Source organism: Cebus imitator, unplaced genomic scaffold, assembly GCF_001604975.1.
Source record: "Cebus imitator isolate Cc_AM_T3 unplaced genomic scaffold, Cebus_imitator-1.0 Scaffold72, whole genome shotgun sequence".
Taxonomy (NCBI): Eukaryota; Metazoa; Chordata; class Mammalia; order Primates; family Cebidae; genus Cebus; species Cebus imitator.
The window spans coordinates 6,968,825-6,984,114 of record NW_016107387.1 but is presented as its reverse complement, the minus strand read 5'-3'; the positions used below and the strand labels follow the sequence as shown (position 1 = coordinate 6,984,114).

The following is a 15,290-nucleotide window of genomic DNA, read 5'->3' as shown; positions in this document are numbered from 1 at the left end:
CTCAGAGGCTCAGACACCTCAGGGCTGGAGGTGTGGTCAGCGTGACCAATTGTCTCTCGGACCGGCTCCAGGAACCAACCTGGGGAATGGGTGTAGGGGAAGGGCGGGATAGGCAGTGCCTGGAGCAGGGAGGCACTGAAAGACAGGACCACACAGCCCGGCCACCAGACCTGCTGGGAACGGAATTTCCTGGCCCCCAGGGCCACCCTCGGTGGGAAGCATGTCGCGGACCCTTTAAGGCTCCATCTCCCTGTCTCTCCGCCCCCGCCTGCGACAGGCCGAGACACCCGGGACCTGACATTTGGAGGCTCCCGACGTGGGAGCTAAAAATAGCCGCCCCGGGTTACTTTGGGGCATTGCTCCTCTCCCACCCCGCGCGCGGGCTCGCGAGGGGTCTCAGGCCGCTGGAGTTTCCCCGGGGCAAGTACCCCTGGCCCGTCCTCTTCTCTCAGACCCCAACTTCCAAACCTGCAGACTTTCAGTTTTCTGAGGCCCGGGATCCTAGCTGATGGGCGGAGTCCCAACACGTGGGTGGGCGGGGCCTTTTGTTCCAGGGAACCTTTTCTCAAACCTTCCCAGTCGGAGGCTGGCGGGAACCCGAGGGGCGTGTCTCGCCGGGCACGCGGAGCGGCGTGGCCTCATTGACCGGCCCCATGAACTCCAGCCAAACTCTAAACCCCAGGCGGAGAGGGCGTGGCCTTCTGGGGTGTGCGGGCTCCTGGCCAATGGGTGCTGTGAAGGGCGTGGCCCGCGGGGGCAGGAGCGAGGTGGTGGGGGCTCCCCGCGTCTTTTCCCCCCAGCCCGGCTCCGCCAGATCCGCGGGAGCCCCACCGCTCTCTGGCTCCTTGGCTTGTGGCTGTGGGTCCCATCGGGCTCGCCCTCGCACGTCGCTCCGGGACCCTCGCGGTCCCCGCGGCCTCTGCCCCCAAGGCCGGGGCCACAGACTCCCGGATCGGTGCTTTCATCTTCGCCGCCCCTGCGCATCCAGCTCTTCTAAGACAAGATGCCGTCGGGCTTCCAACAGATCGGCTCCGAAGTAGGATTCATCATGAGGGGGCGGGGCGGGGGGCAAGAGTCCCGCTTTTCCTGGGCTGGGGTCGCGGTTGGAGTCAGCCGGGGGTATTTCCTGCGCAGGCGCAGGGGGTGAAGGTGGGGGGCTGGCTGGCTATTTATACCCGTCCCGGACAACCCGTGACTGTGAGATTCCAATCCTACCAAGAGGCAGAGTGGGTCTGCAGGGCCTGTCACAGTTCACCACCTTTCCTAGTACGCGGCGCGGCACTCCGGAATCGGGGACACCCTGCCCTCGATCCGACTGGGGAAAGTAGATCCAGGCGGCTCTTGCTCTCCGGGAGCTGTCCGTCCATCTCTGCTCGCGGCCAGTGTTTCGAGGACTGGAGGCTCTCCGCGGGCCCCCACCCCCACTCCTGGCCGCCCTCCAAGACGCTGAACTTTCCCTTGGCCCCATAGTTGGTGGAGGGGCAGAGAGGACTGTCAGCCCCCCCTACTCCTCCAGCTCAGGTTTCCGCTTGGAGACAGTCTGTGCCGCCAGTGAGCGGCCACCACTGCCACCGCCCCTCACACCACCTTCCTGCCCTCCTCCCCTGCGCACGACTCTCCCAGGCAGAACCCCCACACGGCCCTTCGCCCTTGGTCGGAGCTTAGTGGGGGAGGCCAGGCCACGACATAGAGAAGACCACCCCTAGATGACCAGGATGTCCTTTCTGGAACAGCACTTCTTGGTCCTGTTGGGACCCTCCTGGAGCTGACTGACGGAAACCCCAGAGGAGAGGGAATAGCCCAGTGGCTGATGATAATAATTCACTTTTCAGTTTATAAAACCAGCATTGTCAGGGATACTATTAACACGTGATGTTAATCTACACAACACTCTCACAGATAGGTAGGCAAGGCAAGCAGCATCACCTCCATCTCACAGAGGACACCCACTTCTTGGCAGGGAAGTGACTTGCCCAAGGTCACACAAATCTGAGCTCTTAAGGCCAAGCCTGTCCCAAGGTCACAGAAGAATTTTGAGACTTAGGTTCCCAAACATCCAGCTTCTCCTCTGTGTCTAGGTTGCAGTTGAGCTGTGTGTTGCTCCTGTTTACATTGAGATCTTTGTGCAATTCCTAATATGGCCCAGTTTCCCTCATCCAACATGTTGGATGGAGCCCAGTATCTTCAGGCTCCAGCTGGGCCCCGGCCCCTAGCGGAAGGAAAAAATCCTGATTCTATGTGACATACTGTGTCTTTACGTCTGCCTATCCAGGATGGGGAACCCTCTCAGCAGCGAGTGACTGGGACCCTGGTCCTTGCTGTATTCTCTGCTGTGCTTGGCTCCCTGCAGTTTGGCTACAACATTGGGGTCATCAATGCCCCTCAGAAGGTGAGGGACTGCAGCTGGCAAGTTGGGAGTACCAAGGGAGGAAGACAGGCGCCCCAGGGGTGGTGGAAAAAGGAGGGTCTGCAGAGAATCTCTCCTCTCCTGTCCCCCAGGTGATTGAACAGAGCTACAATGAGACATGGCTGGGGAGGCAGGGGCCCGAGGGACCCAGCTCCATCCCACCAGGCACCCTCACCACCCTCTGGGCCCTCTCCGTGGCCATCTTTTCCGTGGGCGGCATGATTTCCTCATTCCTCATTGGTGTCATCTCTCAGTGGCTCGGAAGGTTAGGAGCTGGAGGGTAGGGGTGGAGGGAACAGGAAGGGAGCCACCGCTGGGTGCCCTAACCCTCACAGCCTCACTCTATCTGCCTGCCAGGAAAAGGGCCATGCTGGTCAACAACGTCCTGGCGGTGCTGGGCGGCAGCCTCATGGGCCTGGCCAATGCTGCCGCCTCCTATGAAATGCTCATACTTGGACGGTTCCTCATTGGTGCCTACTCAGGTACTCACGGGCACCACAGCCCTGCCTAGTGCCCTGTTCTCTTTCCCCATGCCTGGGTTTTCAGATGGAATGCCCTCAGCCCTCTCTTCTTCCCTCCCCCAGGGCTGACATCAGGGCTCGTGCCTATGTATGTGGGGGAGATTGCTCCCACTCACCTGCGGGGTGCCCTGGGGACGCTCAACCAACTAGCTATCGTCACTGGCATTCTGATCGCCCAGGTGACCAGGCCGGGCCTCATGGGTGCCTGGGCAGTGGTTGGGGTGGAGCTCTGGAGAATATAATGGGCTTCCAGGCCAAGGCAGGAGGGCTGAGTGACCTGCCTTCTTTCCCAACCTTCTCCCACAGGTGCTGGGCTTGGAGTCCTTGCTGGGCACTGCCAACCTGTGGCCACTGCTCCTGGGCCTCACAGTGCTACCTGCCCTCCTGCAGCTGGTCCTGCTGCCCTTCTGTCCCGAGAGCCCCCGCTACCTCTACATCATCCGGAATCTCGAGGGGCCTGCCAGAAAGAGTAAGCTCTCCCCCTGCAGTCTGACCCAGGCCCATATCCCGGCCCCGTCCGGCTAGCACCTGGCCTCCTCTCAGGTCCCCTCAGGTCTAACCTTCCCTCCTTCAGGTCTGAAGCGCCTGACAGGCTGGGCGGATGTTTCTGGAGCGCTTGCTGAGCTTAAGGATGAGAAACGGAAGCTGGAGCGTGAGCGGCCACTGTCCCTGCTCCAGCTCCTGGGCAGCCGTACCCACCGGCAGCCCCTGATCATCGCGGTTGTGCTGCAGCTGAGCCAGCAGCTCTCGGGCATCAATGCTGTATGTGTGGAGCAGTCTCCAGGCAGGGCGCAGCCTAGGGAGGGGAGACAGGAGTGGGAAGTGAGCCCCCTCCACCAGCACTCAGGGTTGGGCCAGCCTGTTGTGGCTGGAGTAGAGGAAGGGACATCCCTGCCATCACTTCTTCTCCCCTACCTCTAGGTTTTCTATTATTCGACCAGCATCTTCGAGACAGCAGGGGTAGGCCAGCCTGCCTATGCCACCATAGGAGCGGGTGTAGTCAACACAGTCTTCACCTTGGTCTCGGTAACTGCTCACCTCTGGAATGGCCCAAGCCACTGGCTTCACATCCCTGGGTGTCCTAGAGGTCCTACTCTTGGTTGCCCTCACCCACGCAGTCCCTCCCCCTTCTCGTGCCTGAAAGGCTCCGGTCAAGCTCTGACTCTTCCCGCAGGTGTTGCTGGTGGAGCGGGCGGGGCGCCGGACACTCCATCTCCTGGGCCTGGCAGGCATGTGTGGCTGTGCCATCCTGATGACTGTGGCTCTGCTCCTGCTGGTAAGGCTTGGAGGCTGGGAGGGGCTGGCAGCCCAGCCCATGGGAACAGTCCTGAGAGTCTCTGGGACCAGCCAGGGCCCCTCCTTATCACACGATTTCCATCCTGGCACCAGCTCTGTGCCAGGACTGTGGGTGGTAGGCTCCAGAATCTGCTGGGACTGTGGTCTGTGCTCCTGAGGGTCTTGGGGTGCACTGGGTGGCAGCTGTGGCACAACTCTGGCAGCCAGCAGGGAGACCCGCTGTCAAGCCTAGGGAACAACCATTCCTAAGGACCCAGCTTTAGAGTCAAGGGAGAACTGACCATCATAAGAACTGAGAGGCAGTAACATTTCCTCTGCCTTGAGCCTGCATGGGATAGCCAGCAGAATGTCAGTGCTCAGAAAGGCTCAAAGGCATGCTCTAACCCCGGATGGCAGGCCCCCCACAAGCTGCTGAGGAGGAGGTTAGATTTCGCTTCTCTGGTTTGAGGGCAAGGGAAGATCCAGAAAGGCCTCAACTGGATTCTTCACCCTCCCTGTCTGGCCTCTAGGAGCGAGTTCCAGCCATGAGCTACGTCTCCATTGTGGCCATCTTTGGCTTTGTGGCATTTTTTGAGATTGGCCCTGGCCCCATTCCTTGGTTCATCGTGGCCGAGCTCTTCAGCCAGGGACCCCGCCCAGCAGCCATGGCTGTGGCTGGTTTCTCCAACTGGACGAGCAACTTCATCATTGGCATGGGTTTCCAGTATGTTGCGGTAGGTCCCTGCCCCCGCCCCCGCCCCCGACACCGTAGGCCAGAGGGCAACACACAGCTAGTCCACTTGCTTTCCGGTCAGGGACTCCTCCAGCCACAGACCATGGGTCTTTGGGTCACTTTGGTGGACCACCTGCTCTACAGAATCAAAGCAAGGAAGGGAGCTGACCTAGATTGGATAGCAATCGAGGTGCCTAAGACGAACCAGTGGCACAACTTACCTTAGTCCGAGAATAAAACGATAAACTTTCCATGAATGCAACAAACAGCTGGGAGTCTCCTGAGTGCAATAACTGAGGATGGTGAAGAGGCCAAAAACTAAAGGCATATTGGGGTTCAGAGAATCCTCTTTTCCATGTAAATTCTCATTCCCGGTCATTTCCCTCGTCCCTGGAGGAGCCAGCTGCTGTCCGCAGGCTCCCCAGCTCCCTATGAAGGCCTTTAGCTACTGGTTGCCATTAACGACCCCTTCCCTCCCCACCTCACTCTGTCAACACCTCTTTTCCACCTGTCCCAGGAGGCTATGGGGCCCTACGTCTTCCTTCTATTTGCCGTCCTCCTGCTTGGCTTCTTCGTCTTCACCTTCTTAAGAGTACCTGAAACTCGAGGCCGGACTTTTGACCAGATCTCAGCTGCCTTCCACCGGACACCCTCTCTTTTAGAGCAGGAGGTGAAACCCAGCACAGAACTTGAGTACTTAGGGCCAGATGAGAACGACTGAGGGGCCAGGCAGGGGTGCGAGAGCCAGCTCTCTTGACCCCCCCCCAGAGACCCCTTCCTTTCCTCTGCAGCACTTTAACCCTCTCTTCCCTATTACTTCCAGGTGGAAAAGAATCCCTGCAGCCTGGTAGAATTGGGAAGCTGGGGGAAGGGTGGTCTGAGCACCCCCCCATTCCCCTCGTGTGACTGTCTTGGATTATTTGTGTTGACGTTAGGCCATGGCCATCAGGGTGGGCCATTCTCCCCTCCCTCTTCCTTCCCCTATCCCCTTTCCTCCCCACCCCACCCAGACTCAGCTCCAGAATACCTTCTTCCCTGCTAGAGAAGGGGGATTAGAGGGAGGAGAGGTCTAGACTTTTTCAATGGGACAAATCAGAGCAGAGGGCAAGACATAAGACAAGAAATCGAGTTTCCCACCACCTTGGACTCCTCCCACAATCTGGGACTTTCACTGAATTCCTACCATACAGACTCTGGGCAAAGGGGGTTCTGTCTTGACCCCTCCAGGGAAAAGGACTCGCCTCCCTCACTGCAGGCTCAGCCTTCCAGGTTAAGAGGGAACAGGAAAGAATGTGCCCATGTGTGGCAAGACAGAAGGATAGCAGGCTCCCGCCTCTAGGCATGGGGCTCTACCCCTCGGGCTCTACCCCAAGCCTTGTTCCTCAAGGCTGCCAAGAAGGAGCCCTAGCTTTTTTCCTCCCTTCCTGGAAGGGTGCTGCACCCACAGGCTTTTGACCAACTAAGGGAAAGAGGGGATTTGAAAGGCTGCCTGGAAACACTGGGCTGGGAGGAGCCTTTGGATATTTTTATATACATTTGAAAAGGGGGCTGAGAGAAGAAACCAAAGGTCGGTTGTACGAAATGTGTATATATAGATCTATAAAGTCACTGCTGAAGACAAGCATCCTGGCGTGGAGGCACTTGAGGACAGGCTGAGACAGGGACCATAACTCTTCACCCCTCTTCCTCCCTCTGTCCTGGCTCAGCTCAAGGCCTCAGAATCTTCTGGATGCCGTCGCTCATGCCCTTACATTTCTACTCATTGCTTTATTAATAGTAAATGCTCAATAAATTGTAGCTGCCAGTGGCGGGCACTGCTCTTGGCATCTGCAGAACACTCACTGCAAGGGAGGTGGCAGCCCATATCACAGACAGGCAGTGAAGCTCCCTGACGGGGGCACTGTTTATCAGGGGCACAGCTGGAGACCCAGGAACAGGGATGCCAGGCCCTGCCCATGGCCCCACATCCCCTCTTCCCCACCTTTAACAGTGAGTTACTAGCAATTCTCCAAAACAGAAGAGGCAGAGACCAAGACCACAGGAAAGCCTGTTTTTGTTTTTACTGGAGGCTCAGGTGGCACATGACAGATCATAAAATGGCTTCAGAGGTAGGGGGCCGGGGGGAAACAAAAATAAACTGGGGGGAAAGAAAAACAACCAGGAGGAGGTACGAGCTGGCTGGTTCCTTCTCAGCCTGAGTTAGGGGAGGGAGTTGGTATCTCTGAACGGTAAGGATGGATCCCTTCCTTCAACCCCTGATAAGGGGAGGGAAGAGAAAAAAAAAGCAAAAGGCTGTGGCTTTGGCCCTCCTGAGACTCAAGGAAAAGGTGAAAAGCTGGTGTTTTGATGCCATGAATCATGGGAAGTGGGGAGCAGGGTACTGGGTAGGGTACAGGTCAGTTGGAAAAACTGGCAGATACCTGAGAGAGAAAAGGGAATTGACAGATCGTGAACAACAGCCACTTATCGCCACCCAGCCCTCCACCTTCCTGGTCACCCACCCGACTGCATCAGCCACTCACCAGATGGCAGCTCTGGTTGTCCTTTGAGTTGGAATCACTCCAGAATGGTAGTGGTGGGGTCCCCACTGTTGATAGGGCCTGAGGTCTAGAGAACAGCAGTGGCCAATTGAGACTTTTTTTTTTTTTTGGTTGGTGGGGGAGACGGAGTCTCACTCCAGGCTGGAGTGCAGTGGTGCAATCTCAGCTCACTGCAACCTCCCTCTCCCTGTTGAAGTGATTCTCCTGCCTCAGCCTCCTAAGTAGCTTCGACTACAGGCATGCACTACCACGCCCAGCTAATTTTTGTATCTTTAGTAGAGACGGGGTTTCACCATGTTGGACAGTTTGGTCACAAACTCCTGACCTCAAGTGATCCACCTCCTCGGCCTCCCACAGTGCTGGGATTACAGGCGTGAACCACCTTGTCCGGCCCGGCCGAGACTTGTTCTTCAGAGCCCTGAACTTCAACCTTCTTTCACTTTTTCCCTTCCCATTAACACCCTCAATCACTTCCTCCAGTTCACATCCACAAGCTGGTGCTATGGCTCTAGGCAGCACTGAGGGGCGGGGGCAGTGATCTGGGCTTGACTGCCTCCCCTGGGGCTTCCTGGTGGGAGGGAGCACCTGCCAGGGGAGGATCCAGCAGGCCGCAGGGAAGCAGGTGGTGGCAGGGCCAGGGCAAGGGAGGAGAGGAGCCAAGGGATAAAGTAGGAAGAAAAAAGAAAAGGAGGGGTGTGGGGGAGCTGGTCTCAGCCTTTTCTTTCATCCCACATCCCGAGGTCCTCACCTCAGGGGCTGCGGGCTGCCGGGGGCCAGGAGGCTGCTGCCGTCTCCGCTGGAAATACGGGCGGTTTCGTGGGCGCTGAGGCTCAGGTCGGGAACCATCCGCGGAACCTTGACTGGGCTTGGTCTCACCATCCCCACCTTCCGTAGTAGGCTGCTGGGGTGGCCTGGGGCGGAAAGGCCTAGGGAAAGGAGCAGGGCCTTGAAGGGACCAGGGAACACCCAGGGCTGACCACCTCCCTCCCCAGGGCTCCCCCAGCTGCCCTGCCCATCTCACATCCTGGAGCCAGGCTTCCAGCCTATAAGCACTGCCACCCTGCAAGGTACCTCTCTCACCAGGAGCCAGGCTCTGCCTCGAGCTTCACCCTTCCACCCTCCTGTCCCTTTCCTCAAGGAACCAGCACTGGAGGGAAGGGGGAGACCAAGCCCCTAGCAGGGAGTCTTACCTTCGGTACCTGGGCCGGAACCGGGGCGGGGGGACACGCTCATCTCCCTGGTGTTGGTGCCCCTCCAGTGGGGCTGTCTCTTTGGGTTCTACCCCATCAGTGCCCTTGGAATAGGCAAAGACCCTGGTGAGCTGTGGGGACAGCGGCTGCCCCAGAGCCAGGTTATCCACAGCTCTGCCCAACCCTCAGTTCCTCCTTCTTTGGGGTCCCATGGTCTCTATCTTAACTCCCACTCCTCTCCTGAACTTGGGGAACTGGCTCCCATACTCCAGCTTCCCTTCACCTCTATAGGCTGCTGCTGGTTGAGGGGCCGAGGGCCTCGCACGAACCGCCTTCGGTAGAAGAAGGGTGGCGGGCGCCGTCGTCTGGGCCGCTGCCCCGAGTCTTCAGCCCGCTCCCCTTCGCTGCCAGGTTCTGTCCCCGCTGAGGGAACCTCTGCAACCATGGGTGGTGGGGCAGCTGGCCGAGGCCGGGGGATGAATCGGCGGAACCGACGTCGGTTGGGGGCATAACGGCTGCCCTTCACGGGCACCCCCCCAGGCCCAGTTACATTCGCGGCTTCTGCACCCTGGGAAGGTGGTGAGCGAACAGTCAGAACCTGCTTCCGCGGGCGCACACTCCCCACCTGCTTCCCCTTCTTCCAGGGGAAGGCCCCTCTCCAGCTTTCCTTCAGCTCCTCTAACTTCTTTCTACCCTCCCTGGAGGGGCAGTGGAGTGCATGTGCATCCATCTAGGAAGGAGCAACCTGTTCTTTTGAAATAACTGCTACTGCACCCTCCTGAGTGGAGGAAGGCCTGGAAGCCACCATCCACCTTTTACTCCAGAGGCGGACTCAGGAAGTCTGAGGACAGGACCCCATGTGGAGAACAGATGTGGAAGTGCTTGGTGAACTACAGAGAAGAAACCCAGACACTGTCGACATGACAGGGACATATTTAGGACATCCATTAGCCCTAGTGTTAAGGAAGAGGACATCATGGGGAGAGGACACAGATCCATTCCCACAGAATGGGGCAGAGCCGGGCCCAGGAGCGTCTACCCTGCCATGACCTCCAGGCCACCCTCCCATAAGCCTGGTCAGCTCTATACCCCATAGCAGTCCCCAAACCTTCTCTCCTTCCACGACATCAAATTCCACAGTCTCCCCATCTCCAACGCTGCGCAGAAACTTCCTGGGGTTGTTTCTTTTAATAGCTGTCTGATTGAGGGAAAGACCAGGAGAAAGGTAAGCTAGCAAGACCAGAGTCTCCGTCACTCCCTGCTGGGTCCACCACCCAATCTCATTCTTTCCACATTTGACTTGGGGTCTAGAGCTGGAGGGTGGTGCAAGGAGGTGGTCAAAGTTTAGTAGGGGAAAAGTCACATACTAGGGGCCTCAGCAACGATTGTGCAGTTAACCACTGTCCCCAGGACACACTCTCCCTCCCCCTTTCCCCCTCAGGGATTTCAAAAAGGGAGGCGAGAAACATGAACTGCAAAGCAAAGCAAAAGGCAAGGACAGTCTTCAGTTGCAAAGCGGGTAAAATGCACTGTGCTTCTTACCTCGGTCCCACTGAGAGCTCTTTCCACCAAGCAGTGGTTCTCAAGCTGTAGCGTGCATCAGAATCACCTGGAGAGCTCGTTAAACAGACTCCGAAGCCCCAGCCCCAGCTCTGATTGATTCACCAGGTCTGGGCTGGGACCTGAGAATTTGGATGTCAGGTGATGCTGCTGCTGCTGCTGGTGCGGGGGCCACGCTTTGAGAACCACTGCACCCAAGTACCTTCTCCCTCTGAAAACTGCCTCAGTGGTTCCTGGAGTGTTAACAGGTCCCAGGAGGTAGTGAGCACACCACACCCAGGGGCGACTTGCTCAACTGACAGATGTTTAATAACCCCACACAAGTGCAGCTAATTGTGGTTGACACAGGCACCCAAGACAGATGGGGAGCTATTCCCTGGCAGGGCGCCGTTGTGAAGAAGTAAGAGCCAGAGAAACACGATGGAGGGCACTGCTAAGGACTACAGCAAAGGCCTTCAAAGGGGGCCGGTTCTTCCCCTCAGAAAGCCGACCTAGATCTTACCTGGTGAACAAAGACATCTTCCTTGGTGTCATTCCTGCAGAACAGGATGGGTTGTTAAGGAGGGGACTGGAACAAAGCCCTCAGCTCCTCACTGAGGCCCCCTTAGCTGGCCCGTCTAAGTTCAGTGGGCCCATCCTTGCCAGCATTCCACAGTTAGGGGTATACAGGGCCCAGGGTGAGGGAGAAAGAGCCAGCAGAACCCCAGAAGCTGATATAAAGGGAAATACACCTAAAACCTCAGTGCCACATCTGGACTTCACAAGGAAAGGGCAAGCCGGGGAGGCAAAGGCAGCTTGAGCCACACTTCCACCGAGGCGAGCCTTACAACTTGCCAGCGCTGGGTACAACTGCCCCTAGCCAATTCCCCCTCCCCAAAACTCCATCGGGGTTGGAAAATTTGTCTTCCTCCTTCTACAGTCAAGGAGGCAGAAAGTGCAGATGGAGCCAGAGGTGCAGAAGAAGACGGAGAAGGGAACAATGTGTCAGGAACTTGCTCCAAACAGCCACAAAACTTTATTCTCATCCTCAGCCTGGAGGTGAACCCCAGGGTCAGGACCACATTCCACACACATGGGACCAAGGGTGAGAGAGAAGAAAACATTCACCCAGTCTCTATCACAAGCACCCCAGTCGGTGGGGGTAGGGGAGAAAGGAAAAGTTTTCCTGGAGACACTTTGCCCTGCACCCAGTCTGCTGTTTCCAGAATTAGACAGGGACCCTTCCCCAGACATTTTAGCTGTAAAGCACTTGGATCTGCACAAGGGTTAGCCTGCTAAGAGGGAACTGGGGCCTCCCAGGAGGGCCGGGCCAGGCAAGATGCCCAGGCTGGGGAAGGGCCCACTGGCTGGCCAGGATCTGGCTCTGCCCAGAATCCACTGCCGTAGCCTCTCCCAGTGCTGAGGGGTGGGGCTGCCTTCTGAAGAAGAGCAGCAGCCTCGGGCTCCTTCCCCCTGCCCCCCACTGTCAGCCTCAGTCCCAACAGGTGGGGGGCTCAAATGAGCCACAGCTCTTTAATGGAGATAAGTTGTGAGTGCTGCCATAACAGGAAATCAGTGAGGATTCCAGCCTGGAGCCCTGAGGCAGAGAACCCTACAATACGTTGCGCCCCAAAGGCATGTCAGAGTGAAAGTAATGAAGCAATTCCAGAAGGTGAGACGAGAAGCTGGCAGGGTCAGAGCCAGGTTTGCCAAGTTCCTGAATCATTAATCCTCTGCTGCCCTTGAAGATGTGGAGGAGGCTTCCTCTTGTCACTAAGCGCACATTTGTGCTGCGGTTAAAGACTTTCAACCAGCATCAGCTGGACATTGCAACCATGTGCCTCCGCAGGGGTGGAGATGAGCTTGGGCAGGTGTCCAGTCCCACAGTCCAGTTTGGAAGACACCCATTCCACCCCCGCCCTGGGTTCCTTGGATACCTGTTGATGAATCCGTAACCATTCCGGACGTTGAACCATTTGACAGTGCCCAGGACTCGGATTGCTGCCAGGCAGAGATGCAGTGGGGACAGTAAGATGGGAGGAAGAGATGGAGTTGGACTCAGTTTTGAGACACTCCAAAAAAAAAAAAAAAAAATCTAGCCTACTGCCTTATTGCTGCTCCAAATATCCGCAACTATTGCAATTAAGCTCCAAACTACTATTAAGGTTACCTTCAAGCCAACCAGGTTTCACTAGCAGCTTCAAGGTATTCTTACCCTACTCTACCAAATGGAATCACCCACACAGGGGACTCAGGCTTTCAAAAAGCCTTCCAACTCTAAGGCACGTTCCCCACATCCTACAAATCCAGGCCCTTCACCTAGAACTGGGTACTCACCTGGTCTGCAAAGTGCTGCCCCCAGGCCATAACTGAGGGTTTTTCTACCCCTCCCAACGCAAAAGTCCCCAGGGCACCTGCTAGCTGGGCTCAGAGGCTTGCCTAGTTCTAACCGAGTCAACCAGGCACTGTGTCCCGCCCGGAGGCGTGGCCGGGCCCTGGGGGTTTATTCTCCACCCCACAGCCTTAGCTAAACCTGCCTGCCCCGCCCTCCCGCCCAGGAAAGCACAGCAGGATTTCCCATCAGGGAAATCCACTTTATTGGGTGCGCAGCTCCCAGCCCAGTTAGCGCTCTGGGCCTCCCGGCCAGGCCGCCTTTGGTTTTCCGGATCCCGCCGGGCTCCACACTGCCCCTCCCCCAGCCCGCCGACCCCTCAGAGCCGCCCCGTGCGCGCCCCCCCCTCACCCAGCACCGGCTTGTCCGCCTGACTCCGGGCCGGGGGCGCGGGGGTTCCCGAGGCCGCCGTCGCCGGGTTGCCAGGGGTGCGGGGGCCCGGCGCCGAAGGGGTCCCAGCAGCGGGGCCCGCGGCGGCTCCGCCCCCGCCGCCGCCGCCGCCGCCCGCCCCGCCGCCTGCTTTCTGCGGCTCCCCCGCGGGCACCGGTACCACCACCGCTACCACCCCTGCCGCCGTCGCGGGCACCGTCGCCGCGGGGGCCGCTGTCGCCACCGCTGCCGCCTCCACCTCGCTCATCCCGCCGGGTCCAGTACCGGCCCCCGCCGCCACCGCCTCCTCCGCCGCCGCCGCCGCCACCGCCCCAGCCCCTCCCCCCGGCTCGCGAACCCGCCGCCCCGCTCGGTCCTCGCGCCCCGAGCCTCGCCCGCACACCGGCAGCGGGCCCGGAGCCGAGGCCAATCGCAGCCCGCTGCCGCCGCGCGCGCAGACCCCGCCTCCCAGTCACGGGCCAATCCCAGCCCGGCGGCCCCCTGGCCCGCACGCTGGCCCCGCCTCCCGGACTTCGCACCGCGGCCCCGGCCCCTGCTGGCAGCCCGGTAAGTACACCTGGGCCCCGCCTCCGGGCCGCCACGTGACCGCTCCCGGCCCAACCCATTGGCCGGCGGCCCCTTTCCCCTCCCCCCTCCGCCCCTTTCCACCGGCCGCGGGAAATCAAACGGGCCGGTGGCGCCCCAACCGCCACCTGGCCTCGGCGCGAAGGGCGGGGCTGGGGCCGCAGCGCCGAGGTTGCCCCTAACGACCCGAGCGAAGGGCGGGAGTCTGCAGCCTCGGTTCTGTAGACAGCAGCACCGCTCGCCTGCACCCTCAAGACCGACCTTGCCCGTAGGCTGCCAGGTGCAGACGCCTTCCGGCCACCACCGCCCTTGCCACCCTCTCCCCACAGGGCGGCCCTACACACCTGGGGCTGCGGTATCCGCCCGCGGGATAGGCTGGAAAGCGCCGCAGAACGGCTTCCCCGGATCACACTTGCTCCCACAAGCCGGGAACTCCTACTTTTCTTTTTTTTTTTGAGACAGGGTATCGCTTTGTCGCCCAGGGTGGAGTGCAGTGGCGCGATCTCGGCTCACCAACCTCTGCCTCCCAGGTTCCAGCGATTCTCCTGCCTTGAGCCACCGCTCCCGGCCTGCCCCTACATATGCTTGTATTGGAATTAAAGTTTACAAGTAGTATAATGTGCAGCTCTTTGCTGAGTTGGTTTTATGTTTGTTGGTTTATTTGTTTGTTTCTGTTTTGACACAGGGTCTCCCTCTGTTGCCCAGGCTGGAGTGCAGTGGTGCAATCGTAGCTCACTGCAGCCTCCTCCTCCCGGGTTCAAGCTATTCTCCCTCCTCAGCCTCCTGAGTAGCTGAGATTACAGGTGTGCACCACCACAGCCCGGCTAATTTTTGTATTTTTAGTAGAGACAGGGTTTCACCATATTGGCCAGGCTGGTCTCGAACTCCTGACCTCTGGTGATCCATCCACCTCGTCCTCCCAAAGCTCTGGGATGATAGGCGTGAGCCACTACGTTCGGCTTCGTTTTGGTCAACGTGTCTACTCATGTGGCCCACGCTGACCTCTGCACCTCTGATGTCTACATGCCGGGGGCTGTGGTCTCCAGCCAGGTGTCAGGCTTCTGTGTACTCGAGGCCTTTTGCACATGCAGTTTCTTCTGCCTTCATGTCTCAGGGTGGCCCTCTTCAAGTAGCAGCTTACATACCACTCTTCCCGATCACACCATTCCTTATTTTTCTTTTTTTATTTTATTTTTTTAATTTTTTATTTTTTCCCATTTATTTATTTTATTGCATTTTAGGTTTTGGGGTACATGTGAAGAACATGCAAAATTGTCATTCCTTATTTTTCTAATGGCATTTTTGAAAATATGACATGATCCTGACCATTTGTTATTTTACTTCCCCACGCACAGTAGGCTGTAAACGCCACAGCAGTAACAGCCTGGTAGTTACACCAGACCCCTGCAGCAGTGCCTGGTACGACGTACATACTCAATATTTATCGAATACATTAACAGCCCCCATTCCACAGATGCTAGGACTGAGGCGCAGTGCGAAGCTTTTATCAGGTTTCTCAGGAGCCTGGGAAGTCCTACCTGGAAGCTGAAATGTTCCTCCTAGAAAAACGAGGCTCCAGGCCGGGCGCGGTGGCTCAAGCCTGTAATCCCAGCACTTTGGGAGGCCGAGGCGGGTGGATCACGAGGTCAAGAGATCGAGACCATCCTGGTCAACACAGTGAAACCCCATCTCTACTAAAAATACAAAAAATTAGCTGGGCATGGTGGCGCGTGCCTGTA

At 58.1% G+C, this 15,290-nt stretch overlaps 2 protein-coding genes across 3 annotated transcripts; one reads left to right on the top strand and one right to left on the bottom strand.

The window, feature by feature from the left end:
- The first annotated feature begins 734 nt into the window (after positions 1-734).
- On the top strand, positions 735-6,762 carry SLC2A4 (solute carrier family 2 member 4). Of its 2 annotated transcripts, none has more exons than XM_017531666.2 (11): positions 735-1,036; positions 2,273-2,389; positions 2,500-2,672; positions 2,765-2,889; positions 2,992-3,107; positions 3,235-3,397; positions 3,503-3,690; positions 3,850-3,954; positions 4,103-4,204; positions 4,734-4,937; positions 5,454-6,762. In XM_017531666.2, exons 1-11 carry the CDS (start codon positions 1,004-1,006, stop codon positions 5,655-5,657), a joined length of 1,530 nt encoding a protein of 509 aa, XP_017387155.1. In that variant the 5' UTR covers positions 735-1,003; the 3' UTR covers positions 5,658-6,762. The 2 variants fall into 2 exon arrangements, with proteins under 2 accessions (XP_017387155.1, XP_017387156.1); XM_017531667.2 differs by lacking the exon at positions 5,454-6,762 and adding an exon at positions 5,019-5,201.
- Positions 6,763-6,970: 208 nt separating this feature from the next.
- Positions 6,971-13,299, bottom strand: YBX2 (Y-box binding protein 2). The gene is made up of 9 exons (XM_017531670.2): positions 12,949-13,299; positions 12,143-12,206; positions 10,729-10,762; positions 9,775-9,864; positions 8,950-9,234; positions 8,667-8,770; positions 8,225-8,402; positions 7,459-7,543; positions 6,971-7,356 (listed from the first exon to the last, which is right to left on the bottom strand). Exons 1-8 carry the CDS (start codon positions 13,232-13,234, stop codon positions 7,493-7,495), a joined length of 1,092 nt encoding a protein of 363 aa, XP_017387159.1. The 5' UTR covers positions 13,235-13,299; the 3' UTR covers positions 6,971-7,356; positions 7,459-7,492.
- Positions 13,300-15,290: the final 1,991 nt, after the last annotated feature.